Here is an 18,758-nt window from a genome sequence, read left to right as displayed (position 1 = left end):
GTCTAAGCCTACCCCTAATATAACACAAGTTGAGGTGGAAGCGGTTGTGCTGTACAATAGTGATTTATCATCTGATGGTCCTGTATGGAAGTACATTAGGCTCCCTCTCTGGTGTAGACTGGTGTAGGCTCCAGGCCACAGCGTTAACCTTGCCCTTGTTCCAGGCTGCGGGCTGGAGGAGAGACTAAAGTAAGAATGGGGCCGCTGGCCCCTCAAGGGTACTGTAGCTACTACAGCTCCCTGCTTAGAGAGGAGCTTTGAGCTTTTGCCCATTACAAAACACTCCCTGGGGTTATTTTTTCATTAGACTCATAAAAGCTTTAAGTTTGATATAGCTTGCATGGGCTCACTTCAGTAATTACATTAATATGATGTACTGTCATATTTTGATTGTATGCATTTCACATGTAAAATAAGGGCAGCTCAATATCCCACAATGGCAGTCACAAAATAAACACTGGCTGTATACACAACTAGGGTATTCATTTTTGGAAAATATCAAATGTTTTTCCATTTCTAGTGGGACGGCATTAGAAAAAAAGGATAATAATTCATATTTATAAAAAATACTATTATATGTATAATACTATTAGCCTACACAGTCTACTGGTAACATGATTTGGTAAAATACTTTAAAAATATATATATATATTTTAATCTTGATATAGTAGATAAAATAGTAATGTGTAAATGTGTAACCAAATGCCCACTGAAATGAAAGTATAGATAGGCTTGAAGTGCTGAATATTCTCTGAGACAAACTGATGGCATCAAAAGGCCAAAATCAAAGTTGTTTTCTAGAACTGAGCTCCATGCTGCTCTATGATCAATGAAGCTCTATCTCCCTCTGGAGTATAAAAAGGGACATTACATGAAAGGATCCAACTTTCAAGGACTACATATTCGTAGACCTAGTAGAAAATACATTTAATTCTAAAACAAAAAATCTAAACTGTCATCATATTGCTTTGTACACCAAGTGACCAAGATACTAAAGTCCCACAGAAAACCATGAAAGCAGTTTAAACGATATCAAAGCGTAATCCCCGCCATGTTTCGGTAAGAACCTGAGGGATGGGGCTGTAAATGTAACCACTCTCAAATTCATAGACAGAGCGATGGATGCAGAAACTGACCATCAAATCCATGATATCAAAATGTAAGTTTTAACCATATTTTGAGACTATAATCGTTTACATTTATTTTGTTTACAAACAAGCTTATATTTTGGGTTCTGGTGCGGTACGAGTCGAAAGTTTAACTAAATTCATGAGACATTTCTAAGTTATATTCTGCAAGGACTCTATTCAATGTGTATTGCAGTGTATAAGTCAAAAACGGTATATAGCAACTGCAGATTGCCCCTATAAAGGTAGCGTTTTAACTCACCTTCAAGTTTTGTTCAGCCCTCTGAGCTTCCTTGGCTCCATGTTTATTTTATTTTATCTTTATTTAACTAGGCAAATCAGTTAATTAAGAACAAATTCTTATTTTCAATGACGGCCTAGGAACAGTGGGCCTTGTTCAGGGGCAGAACGACAGATTTTTACCTTGTCAGCTCAGGGATTCGATCCAACGCTCTAACCACTAACCACCTGCCGCCACATGTGGTGAAATACCCCTGAAAACTCAGCAGAGGGCAATGAAATGACATTTGGTACCACCTGAACTAATTTTCCCAGGCATGCATTTGTCTTAAAAGCATAAAATAAGCTGTTTATGCCAAATGTAGATACAAATGTGTAAAGATGATGTGAAGAGGAAAAGAGCGGGATTCTACCACCTGTGACATATCAGTCCAAACGTACAAGCAGATGTCTAGACTGGACACCCACATACATAGAAGCAATACTATTCCACTATGTCTTGAGAAACAAAGGCCATGAGAGAGCACAGGCCATTATCCCACTGTTGCCACCTATATAGCGATTGAGGAGGGAACCAGCAACCAAGTAGTAATGGAACGTGTGCACTGTCACCTCTCCCTCTTGTCAGAGGCCATAACATCTATTGTCAGAGGCCGTAAGCCAACACTCCCATAGGGAGACAGTAGTCAATGAGAAGAAGCACTGCATTTGATCCTTATAGGTAAATTGTATTTATATTGTCATCTTACCAAAGATGACCGATATATTAATATTGACAACCATCATCCCCAGCTCATCTTAGTTAAAGATAAAATAGGCCTAATAATATCATTTTTTCACCTTTCCTATTTGAAGATGGGCCTCTGAAATGTATGCCTTTTTTACCATTCTTAAAGTGTATTAGGGTATTTCATCGGTTGTATTTCGTCAGGGAAAAATGTAACAATCATATTCCTTTGACCCATATTTTTCTTCGTGCATGCATAGGCCAGCCTATTTACCTCACAAAGTCTTAGTCACCCTTCTCGCGCCATTCGTATGTACTTTCCCCTCCAGGATTTGCACGCTCTGCCGACTGTCCAATCAGAAACTGGTAGCGTCTCGTTGCTATGTCTCCACACCCGGCTCTTTCTCGTGACAGGTGAGGTTGCATAATTTCCCTAGCAAAAAAACAGGTGATCAGGTCATCATATGTAGACCATTTCCATGTTCAATAATACAATTGATAAACGTATTTTTTTTCTGGTTTATGAAGTTGACTTCTTGACAGACATTGCATCTCATCCTATGATGGTTTAGCATACAGAGTAGCCTAGTAGTTCAGGGCAACTTAGACCCTTTGGATACGTTTGTGTGTGTGTGTGTTGTGTTCTTGTTTCAAAATGCACAAATGCACTGACAGACAGCGATACAGTCAAGCATTTTTATCAACATTTTGAAATATTTATTTATTTTATATTGAATAACAAAATTGGCCTTGAATAACACATCTTGACCGGTTTCCTAACGAGGCACAGCACCTCACATACTGTAGCTGCAACAGCTGGAGAGAGACCACGCCTTTCTAAAATAGTATTCCAATCAGATTATCTCATTACTGTTGCCACTCATTTTACAGCCATTCCCCACCCAGAAAGGTCTTGGTAAATTAGCATGTGGCCAATGACGTTAAGTATGCAAATATTTGACGTTATCCTATGCACTTGCATTGTTCTTGCGATATTATCTGTGGACACCGGTTGTTGTCTCATTTCCAACAGCGATAAACAGAGTCGCTACTGTGTTACAACTTCACCAGCACTAACAGTGACATACCAGCAAGCAATATTATTGTCTCGATTTTGATTTCATGTGCAAAATGACATTTGAGGAACTAAGTGGGGATTATTCTGCAGAAAGGTAAACTACTTTAAAGCGCTTTTGTCAATGCCAGTGCAATTTACAAATGACTCTCTTTTCACTTTAACTTGGCAAGCAATGCATGCATTAACATTTCAAAAATAAAGCTGAAAACTTCAGTGTATTTTTATTCAGATATTTAACTTCTGTAACGTTATCTAAGTCATTTGACAACGTTGCTATGACTTGGTTAGTTAACTAGCTAGGTGGCTTGGCTTGGTTGAAGTATTTGCAGTATTCGAATATGTAACGCCAGCTTTTCTGTTGAGCTCACGAGACGCGTTCCGGCCAGCCAATCTGCAGTTAGCCTAACACTGTAACGCCGGTGTCAGGTAATTTTAGGGAAACACGTTTGACCTGAACTTAAAACTTCAGTGTAATTGACTATCGTTGTACTCATCATACAATAGGAGTTTTGTCAATTGTGGAGTGACATGCACCGAAAAACAAACGCGATTTCAGAGTTTGAACTTGCAAATCAGTCAGTTGGACTCGCAGCTAGGTCAAGGTACAGAACTACCTACGCTAGCTAGCTAGCTAGCTAACGTTAAATCCTAGTAAGTACACGATAGCCAGCTCCTGCGCTTGGCAGTAACGTTCGTCTGCCAGGTCAGCTAGACTAGCCCTGGCATACCCTCCTTTTTATATAAGTTGAGCTTTGCCCATGCATATGTGAAAGTTGATGTGAGTTTGATGTTCGTTTTAATAATACACTATTTTTTCTGTTTTAGGATGGATACAGTGGCAAAAGCATTGGAAGAGGTTCTCTCATTGGCATTACCCCAAGGATGCATAACAGTAGGGGTCTATGAAGCAGCAAAATCATTGAATGTGTAAGTAGGCTACACTTTAAAACCAATGTCTATGCATGCATGTTTAGAATGTCTGCATTTCATGTTCTGTTACAGTGTTACTAACCACATATCTGTTACTTTCATCATTAGAGATCCAGATAATGTGGTTCTGTGCATCCTGGCTACAGATGACGAGGATGTAAAGGACGTGGCCCTTCAGATCCACTTCACCCTGATCCAGGCATTCTGCTGTGAGAATGACATCAGCATCCTGCGAGTTAACAACACCAGGCGTCTGGCAGAGATCCTCGGCGGAGGGACACAGGGGGGAGAGCCCATGGATCTGCACTGTGTCCTGGTCACTGTAAGTATCTATTTCCACTTTATTCACCTCATATTCACTCAAAAATGATCACTTTCAAACACAAACAGGTGCTAAAAATGTCTCAAAAGTTATTTTATTTTACTGGTCGACATGAGACACTCTCTCTGGACATGCCAGAACATTCCCACACCCACTGATTACTCACTCCTTGTGTCCTGTAACCGAACAACTCAGTCTTCCCACTAATGACTTCTGTGGAATTTTCATTGAGGGAAATAACTTAAATTGCTTATCGTCTTGAAACTCCCTGGTGTCTATCTATTCTATTGCAGGCCATAAAAATCAGGCATTAGGATACTTTTGCAACTATTGACTCTCTCTTTTTCTCTTGTCTTTGCAGAGCCCACACTCCTCCTCCTGGAAAGACCCAGCCCTGAGCAAAGTGAACCGCTTCTGCAGGGAGAGCCGGTGCATGGACCAGTGGGTACCCATCATTAACCTCCCTGAGCGATGAAGGGTCCCCCCAACAGCAAGACCTGCGAAGGACTCTCTCTGTACTGGAGTAGAGTGATCCCTGATGGACACACTACCCTGGGAAAATTCCTGATGGAGGAAAAATAAGTCAAACAACAACAAAATAAAGCATTTTGAGAAGAAAAAAAGAAGATCAGATCCAGCCATCTAGATGGGATACAAAAGGGGGTGGATTTCCACTGGGACTGGTGGAGTTGAACTCTCGGCTATGGCAGTCGAGGCAAGATGACGAGGCACTTTTTATGTTCAGTCACGAGACCAAAACCGACGTCTGTGCTTTTAACGGAAGATGGACACACTGTACAGAAGGATAAAATCATGTATGGCAGAGCACTTCACCTTGTGGGGACTTAAAAGATTGAGAGAAACAAAAAGATGAGCTCTTTTTGTAGGCACTGTTGTTAAGACAACCAAGGCCTTTCTCTTTGCCAAAACAAGAGCACTTGTAGAAACACTGGACTTGTTGTATTTTTTTTATTCACAATGTTGATGTTGTCTTTACTATTGTTGTTATATAAGTATTTAAAAAGGGAAGGGCTAAATATCCAATGAACAGTGAAGATACTATGCATTCAGTCAGTGTTTCCAATGCCAACAGTTTTTTACACAAGTGAATAGTTCTTTTTTACAGTTAAGTTATTTCTTATGATATTTAAATGTATTTATGTTTACAATTTTTTTACCATTATCTCTCTGCAATTGTCTGTAAAGGCACAGGTGTTTTATTGTCGTCAATAAAAAGTATTTTTGGAGCCAGAACTTGATGGTCCTCATTCATTTTTTTTCTTCATTTCTGGAAATGTAACAAAGCTAGTTGAGCTTTGACCCCTCTGACAGTTGTATAGGGAATCACGTGTGGATCATGGAGGTCACACTGGCCTCTATGGACTCAGTGACATCCTCATCCCTGGGAGACAATAGCCCCCCTCCACTCCACGCTTTGTTCTGCTTCGGTCAGCAAGGCCGTGCTCATTCATCCGAACGGCTTCCCATTTTCACCCGTCCTGAGTTCAGCCCATGATTGAGCTGAGTGCCCTTTCTGCATACCTCTTTGAATGCAATACGCCTGCCTGCCGCCTCACTAGGAAAAGTACTGCACGCACATTTGCAGCACATTTGACAATCCGGGTTTCTGCTCGGATTTTTGACTTGCATGCAAAACTAGCTATTGAACTTGACAATAGTGAGTTGCTCAGGTGAATAAAGGTAGAATGGAAAAAGGAACAAAGTTCACGGCTTCAACTAATAGTGTATGGCCAGTGGGGACATATTACATACAATGCAACATATTACAAAACCTCTGCTGGGGTAGGTAATAGTGTAAGCAAGGCTTTTTGTGCCTGTTAGTCTTTCACAGGGAAGGTGTGTTAGAGAACACATGACTGGAAGTCTTTGTAAAGCTTTGTAAGGGAGAATGCAGTGGGTGCAGATTGCGTAAACCACCCACTCCTTCCTCCACTTGCTATTGAGTGACATGCTCACATTACATTTACATTACATTTAAGTCATTTAGCAGACGCTCTTATCCAGAGCGACTTACAAAATGGTGCATTCACCTTATGATATCCAGTGGAACAACCACTTTACAATAGTGCATCTAAATCTTTTAAGGGGGGGGTTAGAAGGATTACTTTATCCTATCCTAGGTATTCCTTAAAGAGGTGGGGTTTCAGGTGTCTCCGGAAGGTGGTGATTGACTCCGCTGTCCTGGCGTCGTGAGGGAGCTTGTTCCACCATTGGGGTGCCAGAGCAGCGAACAGTTTTGACTGGGCTGAGCGGGAACTGTGCTTCCTCAGAGGTAGGGGGCCAGCAGGCCAGTGGTGGATGAACGCAGTGCCCTTGTTTGGGTGTAGGGCCTGATCAGAGCCTGAAGGTATGGAGGTGCCGTTCCCTTCACAGCGCCGTAGGCAATCACCATGGTCTTGTAGCGGATGCGAGCTTCAACTGGAAGCCAGTGGAGAGAGCAGAGGAGCGGGGTGACGTGAGAGAACTTGGGAAGGTTGAACACCAGACGGGCTGCGGCGTTCTGGATGAGTTGTAGGGGTTTAATGGCACAGGCAGGGAGCCCAGCCAACAGCGAGTTGCAGTAATCCAGACGGGAGATGACAAGTGCCTGGATTAGGACCTGCGCCGCTTCCTGTGTGAGGCAGGGTCGTACTCTGCGAATGTTGTAGAGCATGAACCTACAGGATCGGGTCACCGCCTTGATGTTAGTGGAGAACGACAGGGTGTTGTCCAGGATCACGCCAAGGTTCTTAGCGCTCTGGGAGGAGGACACAAGGGAGTTGTCAACCGTGATGGCGAGATCATGGAACGGGCAGTCCTTCCCCGGGAGGAAGAGCAGCTCCGTCTTGCCGAGGTTCAGCTTGAGCTGGTGATCCGTCATCCACACTGATATGTCTGACAGACATGCAGAGATGCGATTCGCCGCCTGGTTATCAGAAGGGGGAAAGGAGAAGATTAATTGTGTGTCGTCTGCATAGCAATGATAGGAGAGACCATGTGAGGATATGACAGAGCCAAGTGACTTGGTGTATAGCGAGAATAGGAGAGGGCCTAGAACAGAGCCCTGGGGGACACCAGTGGTGAGAGCGCATGGTGCGGAGACAGATTCTCGCCACGCCACCTGGTAGGAGCGACCTGTCAGGTAGGACGCAATCCAAGCGCGGGCCGTGCCGGAGATGCCCAACTCGGAGAGGGTGGAGAGGAGGATCTGATGGTTCACAGTACGATGTGACGCTGGCGTCGAGTGTGGATGATGTCAGAGCTCATGTAAGGCAGGCTTACCCCCGTTTAATTATAATCACGAGAAGAGCTTGTCACCTTTGCAGAACAAAACCCAGTTTCTTCCCACTTGAGGAGAAGGATCTTTTTCTGTTGTGTGTTCATTGTAAATGGCTTTAAGAACCTTTTGGAATACAGTTCAAAATGTAAAAAAAGTCAAGATATTTCCATAGCTCAATGATTTCGTATTTTTTTTTATATAGTTTCTTTTTATAGCACAAACTAAAAATAAGTTGTTTTAAGTGGATTCTATTATCTTGTATTAATAATATTGTATATTATATAGTAATAACACTGGATTGGGTAGACCTTCCCGACCGCACTGTGTTGAAGGTCACCATGATGTAACTAAGGCGTGTGACCGACCGGTGGAGAAGTCTAACACTGATGTCATGTGGTATTGTGTTGGTGTAGGGGAAAAGGTTATTTTTTTTATATAGAATTAGGGTAGGGTTGATGTAAGTGTTATGTTGGTACTGGAGGAGTTCAAGCAAGGGATTTGACAATCCCCAGGCTTTAGTAGCTACCCAACCTGCTCCTTGGGTACCCCTGTGCATTCATGTTATCACAATCAACACACATTTTAGAAGGTTGTATAAGGCAATAAAGACTCAGGTGATGACAGATTTCAAATGAATCAGACTCATATTTTTCACTCAATGTATCTGGGGGGGGAAGGAATCTTGAGACAATGTTTTACATCTACAGGACACTCAACATGTGACACTTACTCAACAGAGAACACTACTAATACAATAATAACAGTGTAGATCTCTATAGGAAAATAACAAACCAAACACAAAAGTTGAAGAACTTGCGTAACAACAGTGTTATAATACCAAGAGGGTGCACTGGTTGGTAGTAGCCAGTAGATTAGATGCCATGATTGGCACGGTCCACTGCACTGCTGAATAGGTGAGTGAGTGGCTCGGTCTAACCGAGGTGGCTGTGCGGGGGGGGGGGACTGCCAACAGTGCAGAGATTGGATCGACACTGCCCCGCCCCTCCCCACATCAGCACATTCCAACACACTGACACTGTAACTGCCAAGCTTTCACAGAGGCCTGCCAGGCCTTAGCAATGTGCACAGCAGGGTCGCCCTGGAACACAATGATATTGTGCTCACCAGGATTACACTGTGTGCTTCATGGCTGATACGTCTGCTTAGAGCTGATATCAATACACTGCTACTGTGCAGCCAGGCTTGTGCAGGACACTGTGCCTTAAGGCTTCCATTGTGAGATGGTAAAACTGTGCCTAGCTTTCCCAGCTGCAAGAGGGAACAATAGCTAAGATGTCTCTTTCGGTTACGATCCACCATTTCCCTCATAGTGAAAAAAAACATGTTTACCCACCAGCTGCCCAAAGATAAGGACAGAAAATCAAGGGCAACAAGCTTCAGGCTATGCTGACAAATCCCCCAAAATAGCTCCTCCTCTCTCGGAGAGCGGAAACAAGGGTTTCGTTACCTTCTATGTTTAGCTCTCTCCTGTTCACTGGGCCCAGACGGCCATGGGCCAAGGCCTATTCTATTCTCTCCATGGTGAGGTATAAATACATGTCCACTAGAACCCACGTAATGAGAGGAAGCAAGGCTAGGCTATAGATGACTCACAGTAGCTTTCTTTAGGCCACATGGCTGGAGCTGAACCAAACTGCTGAGTGGTTGGGAGTCCTATGGACGAGCTTGGTCTGCATCCCCTTTGTATTTGTTCATTATTCCCTTCTGATATGAGTGCCATTGGATGCTATATTTTAATATTATGCTTTCTGAGATTCATTGTTAGATTATCTTAACATAATGGGCACAATGTACTCTTGCACATGAGGTAGTACACATCATCAGACGAACAATGAAAAAAATACTTCCCTGAGGGAAACTAGCATCTTACGCAAGAAAGCAACAAAGAGGAAGACTTAAAAGAAGCAGAGCAGACAAAACAAGGTGCAATAATAAAACCATGTTTAATAACAGTAGGAACGACTGTACTACGGCAGAGAGAGAACAAAGCCACATACAGATGTCTTTAATCCAGCAGATTCACAAGAGTCACATAAGAGTCTCCCAAAAGGTACATTAAGGCCATTTCTGGTATGCTGGTTGAATCAGAATTATCTGGTGATGGCACACAAATTAACGGTAGCCTGATTTAGCGTACTAAGTTTATGGCAATAAAACCCATTGTTAGAAAGAAACTTAGTCGAGATACAATTGTCATCGCTGAAGAATTCGTAATGGATTACTGGGTTTCCTTGTCTCTGATCTCAAGACCTTTATGTCTATTGAAGTACCTTTTAGAGGAGGGAGGCTAACACCAAAAATACAAACAGTAGCACCAGGTAAGTACAATCAGACCTGTTTTGGCTTGTCTTTTACTCGTGACAATGCGTAGACATAACGATGTCACGATACAGTTAGAAATCACTGCAATTCAGCACAGAAAGATTCATTGTTCCCAAAAAGAATTGTACTTTCCAGCCCGTAGGTGCTAACCACACAGATACAGCTGGTTCGTTTCATCTAGAGATTTGTCACGGGGGACATGTTCCCAAAAGCTGAACGACAGGGCATACAGCACATTCTATTCTTTACTGTTCAACAGGACACTTATCTCTGGACTTTGGGGTCAGCCTTGAATACATGATATAGTACACATGGTTGGAGTGAAAATCATGTATTACATTGTTAATTACAACCCACATGCCCAGCTGATGCATCTTCTATGGTCTCTCCCAACGGAATACTTGTACCTGAAACTCCTCTTTAAAAAACCAAACTATACATTAATTATATGATCTCTATCATAAATAATACGTAAGGCGACTTGGCTCACAGTGTTAGGTTATGTAACACCTGGTTTAAATGGCTGGGAGGAGTGCTGTATACTAAGGTTGTCTGGATGAATGACCTGCCTCAGCATTACATTGCAGTTTCCTATCCGACAATTGGCATTGAGCTGACATATGCTCTGCACTAACCAAGCACTTCTGCTCTTTACATTAATAGAAGGCTCTGATGATGTCTACTTCCTCCATTGGTCACTGACAACCCAGGTGACTCCCTGCTAAACTAGGAAGTTATTAATAAACAGCATGAGTCAATGGGGAGAAGATAATACAGTCAAATGTCCCAACCATGACTCCAAAGCCTGAAATACATTATATACGGTCATTGTAACACACATGACAGCAGATACGATTGAAGACAGATAACAGACTTGTTAAAGGGATGGATGGAAACCACGGCTAAATCCACTGAGCTAAATCAGACAGACACTAACAGTCAATGTCCCAACGTACACTACCGTTCAAAAGTTTGGGGTCACTTAGAATTTTTTTTGTCCATTACAATAACATCAAATTGATCAGAAATACAGTGTAGACATTGTTAATGTTGTAAATGATTATTGTGGCTGGAAACGGCTGATTTTTTATGGAATATCTACAGTTGAAGTCGGAAGTTTACATACACTTGGGTTGGAGTCATTAAAACTCGTTTTTCAACCACTCCATAAATTTCTTGTTAACAAACTATAGTTTTGGCATGCACATCTACTTTGTGCATGACACAAGATATTTTTCCAACATTTGTTTACAGACGGATTATTTCACTTATAATTCACTGTATCACAATTCCAGTGGGTCAGAAGTTTACATACACTAAGTTGACTGTGCCTTTAAACAGCTTGGAAAATTCCACAAAATGATGTCATGGCTTTAGAAGCTTCTGACAGGCTAATTGACATAATTTGAGTCAATTGGAGGTGTACCTATGGATGTATTTTAAGGCCTACCTTCAAAGTCAGTGCCTCTTTGCTTGACATCATGGGAAAATCTAAAGAAATCTGCCAAGACCTCAGAAAAAAAATTGAAGACCTCTACAAGTCAGGTTCATCCTTGGGAGCAATTTCCAAATCGCCTGAAGGTACCATGTTCATCTGTACAAACAATAGAACGCAAGTATAAACACCATGCTGTGCACCGGGGCAATTTCTCGCATGGAATAGCCTTCACTTCTCAGAACAAGAATAGACTGACGAGTTTCAGGTGAACGTTCTTTGTTTCTGGCCATTTTGAGCCTATAATCAAACCCACAAATGCTGATGCTCCAGATACTCAACTAGTCTAAAGAAGGCCAGTTTATTTGCTTCTTTAATCAAAACAACAGTTTTCAGCTGTGCTACATAATTGCAAAAGGGTTTTCTAATGATCAATTAGCCATATAAAATGATAAACTTGGATTAACTAACACAACGTGCCATTGGAACACAGGACTGATGGTTGCTGATAATGGGCCTCTGTACGCCAATGTAGATATTCCATTAAAAATCAGCCATTTCCAGCTACAATGGTCATTTACAACATTAACAATGTCTCCACTGTATTTCAGATCAATTTGGTTATTTTAATGGACCATTTCTAAGTGACCCCAAACTTTTGAAGGGTAGTGTATATTCTAACTGTTTACTGTAAGTTATGTATATAACTATGGCAAGTTCAAATTGAGTGATAAAATACAGCATTTTCATTAAAGGGTAACGTTACAGGCTTTAAGGCAAGATTGATGGATGAGTAGTGGTTTTAGATCACAATTCTCCCCAGATAATAAAATACAGGCAACATTAAGAAGCAAACAGATAAATAAAAAAGCCTTCACTACAATATAGTGCAGGGCTTTTTGTCCTTGAAGGGGTTCTCTGAGGCAGGGATGCCCATGAGCAGAGGGTCGTACTTGGCGTGTTCACCACAGTAGTGCATGAGGTCCGCCGAGGCCTTGGATACCTACAGGACAGAGCGACATGAGAGTGTGAATGGGAGGGTTTCTGCTGACACAGGAGTCACACACATACCCACATGCACACCCATCCCACAAGCACGCGCAGACACTCACTGACAACAGATCATCCTTAGCTGCAAGTTGGTGTCCATTTAGGGAGACATTTAGGTAAGGACCAGGAAATGTACTTTATTGTTACTCAACACTGCTTTCTACTCAGTCTAACTTTCAGCATACCATACCTTTATCCTCTCAATACTGGCCTCTATCCTCAGCTGTTGTACTGTCCTCCTGGCTTGGGCTATGTTGTTAGAGCTTGGCATCTTCGATGACATCTTGGCCTCCACACCACTATATGCATTAAGTATAACAAAAGTACCTCATAGAATAGAATGTTTAATGAAAAAACACAAATATGGCAAAAGTACAGTAAATATATAGACAAATTGGACAACACTTACCTAGTCAAAGACTTGAAATCTAACCTTATTGAATCTTGGGGGGAAAACCTGCAAAAAAATAAAATAAAAATGATTAAGGGCTCTTTTCAATCTGTATGGCTGAAGCATGACAGATTGCGCGATAGGAATGTAAAGGTAATTTCCGCTTGAACAGACAAATGCAGCGTTAACCGTGAACGCGGGAACATTGCCTTTAAATTTCAATTGGGCTTTAGTGCTGAACTTCTGCTATATGGATTGAATAGGGCCCTAAATCAACCAGCAATCATTTCATTAAAAGCATGACCACTCTCTTTAAAGCAAGCATTGGGACAGAACATTTTCCCCCTCCATCTTGCCCCAGACATACATCCTACTATCTGACGGTAAAGACCAACACATCTTTGACGCATGAGAAGCAGTTATGACACTTTGCCAGCCGCTTGAGAAATCACCATACGGTAGAGCATGTCATAACAAACCAATCATATGTCAGCGAAGGGACCATAACAGTAAACAAATAATAGAACGAATGAGCACAATGAGATGGTGGCTTTTGCGGAGGGTTACTGTTGTGTCAACAAAGCGTGATGTCGATCAGTTCTCCAGTATGTCTTTGCATGATATAACCATGTTTTATTGGTAGGAGAGACATTAAAGAGACACTGCAGCTGGTTGCAACAAGGCTAAACATGAGGGTTAACGGCTTCTGCTCAAACACTTTCTCTTCTTAGGCTTTTCCCCATAAATAACATCACAAGGGCTTCCTCGTTGTGCACAGAGACACACGATGCCAGAGTCGGTAGTAAAAACAGTTAAGACAAACATACACACACATCCAAGCCTAGAGCAGCTGCCCCAAAGTAAGGTGGTGGAAACTGCCAAACTGAGCAAAAAGATAACCCTTTACATAAGAGAAGGTAGTTTAAGTGCACCAAAGTAAAGCAGCGGGTCTAAAGTGGAGAGTATAGTCCTGAGTGGTCGTGAACAGTGGTGTGAAGTTCACAGTTGGTTGGAGGAGACATTCTCTCTGAGCTATAATTCCACTTCCTGATAATCATTTACAGGGACGATGGGAGCATGCCTGGGCACATCCTCTACTCGGCTTCCTGGGATCGCTGGTTTCGGTGTCTTTTTCCCTCCCTCCCTCCCTCCCTCCCTCCCTCCCTCCCTCCCTCCCAACACACACACACACACACACACACACACACACACACACACACACACACACACACTTTATCTTTTACTGCCAGAGACAGGAAACCTTTCGTCAGAATATATTGTGTAATAAACAGAAACATCACATGTGCAATAAAGAGGCCCGCATAAATGGAGCGCTACTTCCATAAAAAAAGAAGGTCTGCCTCATTCCAAATGCCCTATAAGCTGAGAACATTGGTGTTACTCAAATCCTCAACCAAGCCAATCCGCACCCAATGTTAACAGTCCTACAGTATTCATATTCCAAACACACTGTCAAGGAATTACTGCAGACTGAAATGTAAGAACTAAACGTCTGCAATCAGTGCAGTCTTCAGAATGTCATAGGAGAGTTTGTAAAGAAATGCATAGAATAAGTAAAGGATTTGAATGCAAATACACACAACTTAACAAATCAGAATACAAAAGTGTGCACAGGGCCAGAGCTGGGAGTCGAGCTCTCCTGTTCCTCCACTGGTTCGAGTGATTGGGTTGTTTTGTTTGACCCCTGTGCCCAACAGGATGTGGTCCCTTCTGACGGCTTTGACGCTACAACAGGAGTCCACTGTATCTCTTTTAGTGTCCAGGAAGGAGGGAGGACTCTTGTTTCCTGGCCTGACTGATTAAAGCATGACGCTCCAGAGGAAAAATAGCTCAATGGAAAAAGCGGGAGACAGCAATGATAGAGCTTCAAAGCGTTGTTGCTGCAATAAATATGTCAGATACTTTCAATTACTTTCTTGATTTAGCTTTCAGGGTACAATACAACCAATGTAAAAGTCAGTGCCACAAGTTCAATCTCTGCCAACCCTGCATGCCAGTGAAGCTAAATCAATCTGAAACCCCCCCCAAAAACAATGCAGTTTTGTTTCTTATTAACTCTTCCGGAGACTCTTCTGGCCGAGAGTTCTGAGGGGTAAAAACTCCCTTTTCCCACCTAAGGTTTTTGGAGGGTCATTTCCTGGTGTTTAACTGACATAATGACACAAGCTAACAGAGCTGAACAGTCAATGACCTGAGGAGAAAAGTATGTTACATCCTCCTCGGGCAAAAGTGTGATAACATATTTTTACATATTCTGGTAATAAATGACTAGCTCTTCCTTGTAAAAATCAATTACTCCAGCATCCTTGGTCCCCTTAGAAACCATGATGAGAGATTCATTATGTAATATTCAGAGCAGGGCAAATACTGCCACAATGAAAAGAGCAACCCGTTTACAGTCAACAAGTTAAAGAACGCCGTTAGGGCATCACTGGCGAAAGTAAAGACCCCTCCCGGGAGCAGTAAACAGCGACCAGATATTTATTTCCTGTTCTTGGAAAGAAGGAAATGTAGGCCAGAGCAGTTTAGCTAATTGTGTTCTGCTGTTCCTAAAGGAAGACAGTGCTGCATTACCTAGGTCGAACAGGGTTCTGCTGATTCTGATAGAGCTGCAGTCAGTTGATGTTGGCTGTCACTTGGCAATATTTAAATTCAACCTGAAATTCGTAGAAGTTCACAGTGCATGCTTACAAAGAACAGAATATGGTATACAGGACCAGCTTACCAAATGACTGTGTGTAGCAGAGGTAAGCTGGTCTTGGATACTGTAGCCTCACACAGCGATGGTACCTGAATTAACTGTCGCCCCCGAACCATAGAAACTCTTCTGTGGCTTTGAAAGACCAGTTCAACCAGCCTGTAGTGAAAGGGAGTTTTCAGACCTGCCCAAGTGAGTCAGGTTGGCAAGCCTATAATCTGACGCCAACCAACACCACCACCATCCTAATTGACTTTGGGAGGGCACCCCCATCCCCCTGCAGTAACTCCAAGGCATGGGGCCACACATGCTTCATCATACAGTAGTTCTACCACCTAGGATCAGAGAGAGGACCACCCCATAACATAGCCCACCCCATCGTCCCCCCACCACCACCCTCCAGCCCTCATATGTAAACCTCAACAGGACCACCAACAGCACTGAATAGAGCAGGCCCACTACTCTACTGTACCTTACACACACTCACCCACACACATGCTATTAATTAACATTACATTCCAAGCACAATGCTTGGGAGTCCTTGTGAGTCACTAGAAAGAATAGAGTTTGCTCTGAATAGGCGCTGTAGCTCACTTGATAGAGCATGGTGCTTGCAACGCCACAATAGTGGGTTTGATTCCCGGGACCACCCATATGTAAAATGTATGCATGTATAACTGTAAGTCACTTTGGATAAAAGCATCTGCTAAATTGCTTATATTAAAGTCAGTATATTACTTGACACCTCTGACAATATGTGTACAGCTTTGCCTGAAGCCATGACTTATAAACAAACATTTTTGCCGGAGTTTTATTAATCATTTAACGTCATCATGATTATATCTATAGAAGGCTATGGCTTATTGAAATGTGTTCATTTAAGTTGTCTATAGACATCGTGGGGCTATGGGCATCTGCCAAAAAAGTGGTGACGCCAAAGTTTCCTCTTTTGCATGGAAACAGTATAATGGCGCGATATTTGGAGTCTAGACAGAAGTCTGTCTCTTTGAACTTTTGTGAGTTCAAAGCCCTGGGCTGCGAGCCAAAATCGGTCTCTCCCTCACACACACAGGGTGTTTTTCAATACGCATATTACCGTGCTCCGAACACGCACATTGGAGCACAGGAGGGTCAGAGTATGAGTCCAAATCAAACTATGCGAAACGGAGCACCTAACCTGCTGCGTAAATTCTCCTAAACTGCTACGAAAGTCAAATCTGACAAAAGCTGTATCCCATCTAGTCAAAATCCTGTATTTTTGCTTAAGCTAAATAAAATAAACTCTCACAGCTCATATGTTGCCTTACTACAATATTTGATACGTTAATAAATATATACTGTGTTAATTTTGGCATGTTTACCTGCCTACAATTCCCTTACTATGTGCTTGTGCATAAATCACAAGCCCATAGTAAGTCCGTAGGGCTAACTGGCTAGCAAGCTAGCCATGAAGAATTGACAGTCACCTACCTTGATAACATTAGTTTTAGGTGATTTTTTGCTGGCTAGCTAGATTATTACGATTCACATATAGTAGGTTGTCGTTGGTGATGAAATATCACTTCCTTACATTATAAAATACATTTTACCAAGACAAATATGATTATTCATGATATGAATCGTTCAGTGGGGTCTTTTTCTAACATTTCATAAACAATATATTCAAAAAAGTCAGATTTCGGAAACAAATACATTTACATTTTTGTAATTTAGCAGACGCTCTTATCCAGTGTGACCTAGTGGATTCATCTTAAGATAGCTAAGTGGGACAACCACATATCACAGTCATAGTAAGTACAAATATCAGCAAAGTCAGAGCAAGTAAAGGGGGTCTTCAAAGTTATTCCCGCAGGTCGCAAAAACCAACATTTGCATGACGAGCTGAATTAAATCTAAAAAGCTTTGAAGATAAAAAAGCTTTCGGTACGCTCAATGCTCCGTTGACATTTCACAGAGACACGCTTGTTTTTGTGAGAAGTCTTTGAGAAGAAGGATGATGAGTTCAACGGGAATATGAGCCTGTTAGGTAGTTAATTCTCACACAGCATCCAGCCTAGCTGATGCGATGCTGTGCAATTTTCCTTATTTTTTAACACTTTTTTTCTCTGGCCTCCATTGATTTAGTCACACAAATTTTGGCCATCATACAAGGGTAAAACTCCAATAACCTTTGAACAGATTATGATAGAGACATGGGGTATGGACCATTCATTTTCATAGAGGATTATCTACACATGGCAAAAGTATGTGGACACCCCTTCAAATTAGTGGATTCGGCTATTTCAGCCACACCCGTCGCTGACAGGTGCATAAACATCGAGCACACAGCCATGCAATTGACATAGATAAACATTGGCAGTAGATAGGGCTGTGGCGGTCATGAAATGTTGTCAGCCTGTGATTGTCAAGCAAATAACTGTTAATTGACGGTAATTGACCATTAATTAACATAAACACATTTAGCATCTCCACGCATAGCCTACAAGCCAGTGATGCAAACCTGGAATATCTGCATTTTAAAAAGTTCATGTAATATAGCCTACACCATCACAATACATCCATTATTTATTTTAGACAGGTCTAAAGGTACATGATAGGAAGAAAATGTAGTCTATTTCAGATGAACAGAGTACCATACTCTGAGTTGTCCTTATGTTAGGCCCTGATCTGGCTATGCCATATGGCTGTGGGCTACACTAGTTCATTTAGCAGACACAGAAAAGATTTGGCATTATTTCATATTATTTTATAGTATGAAGAATACAATAGAAATTATATTTTCTCCAAATTATTTGAGGGAGTGTGTACATGTGACTATTCTGTGTTGAGCGGTTAACAAAGAAACAGGTACTCCTATATGCTGAATTTAGAGATATTTATGTAACTTTAGTTGTGATACAAACATTGGGCTATATGTTTATATTTTTAATACATTCTAAGGCTGCATGATGAGACTCTAATGATGATTTGAAAAAAGTTGCATGAAAGGCATGATCTCTGCTTTGTTTTTTGTGCAGGCTGTACACACTTCATCAGTCTCTCATTTACAATTTAACAAGCACTTGATAATGCATCGAATTTCCCAACAGCATCCCCTTTGTGTGGCCGTAACGCCC

At 41.8% G+C, this 18,758-nt stretch overlaps 2 protein-coding genes across 6 annotated transcripts in view; one reads left to right on the top strand and one right to left on the bottom strand.

Annotated features, from left to right (window-relative positions):
* Window positions 1–3,067: 3,067 nt before the first annotated feature.
* LOC106568974 (growth arrest and DNA damage-inducible protein GADD45 alpha) lies at window positions 3,068–5,678 on the top strand. Its single transcript, XM_014139889.2, has 4 exons — window positions 3,068–3,266; window positions 3,998–4,099; window positions 4,211–4,424; window positions 4,786–5,678. Exons 1-4 carry the CDS (start codon window positions 3,217–3,219, stop codon window positions 4,897–4,899), a joined length of 480 nt encoding a protein of 159 aa, XP_013995364.1. The 5' UTR covers window positions 3,068–3,216; the 3' UTR covers window positions 4,900–5,678.
* Window positions 5,679–9,649: 3,971 nt separating this feature from the next.
* The window catches only part of gbg12 (Guanine nucleotide-binding protein GI/GS/GO subunit gamma-12), a 59,210-nt gene continuing 50,101 nt past the window's right edge, over window positions 9,650–18,758 (bottom strand). The window contains 4 exon segments of one of the 5 annotated variants that reach the window (NM_001140045.1): window positions 9,650–11,024; window positions 12,149–12,485; window positions 12,723–12,831; window positions 12,942–12,989. In NM_001140045.1, coding sequence (NP_001133517.1) covers window positions 12,360–12,485; window positions 12,723–12,815 — 219 coding nt within the window. In that variant the 5' untranslated portion in view covers window positions 12,816–12,831; window positions 12,942–12,989 and the 3' untranslated portion in view covers window positions 9,650–11,024; window positions 12,149–12,359. 5 annotated transcript variants of the gene reach the window in all.

Source organism: Salmo salar, chromosome ssa14 (genome assembly GCF_905237065.1).
Source record: "Salmo salar chromosome ssa14, Ssal_v3.1, whole genome shotgun sequence".
In the NCBI taxonomy this organism is placed as follows: domain Eukaryota; kingdom Metazoa; phylum Chordata; class Actinopteri; order Salmoniformes; family Salmonidae; genus Salmo; species Salmo salar.
This window is presented reverse-complemented; position numbering and strand designations above follow the sequence as displayed.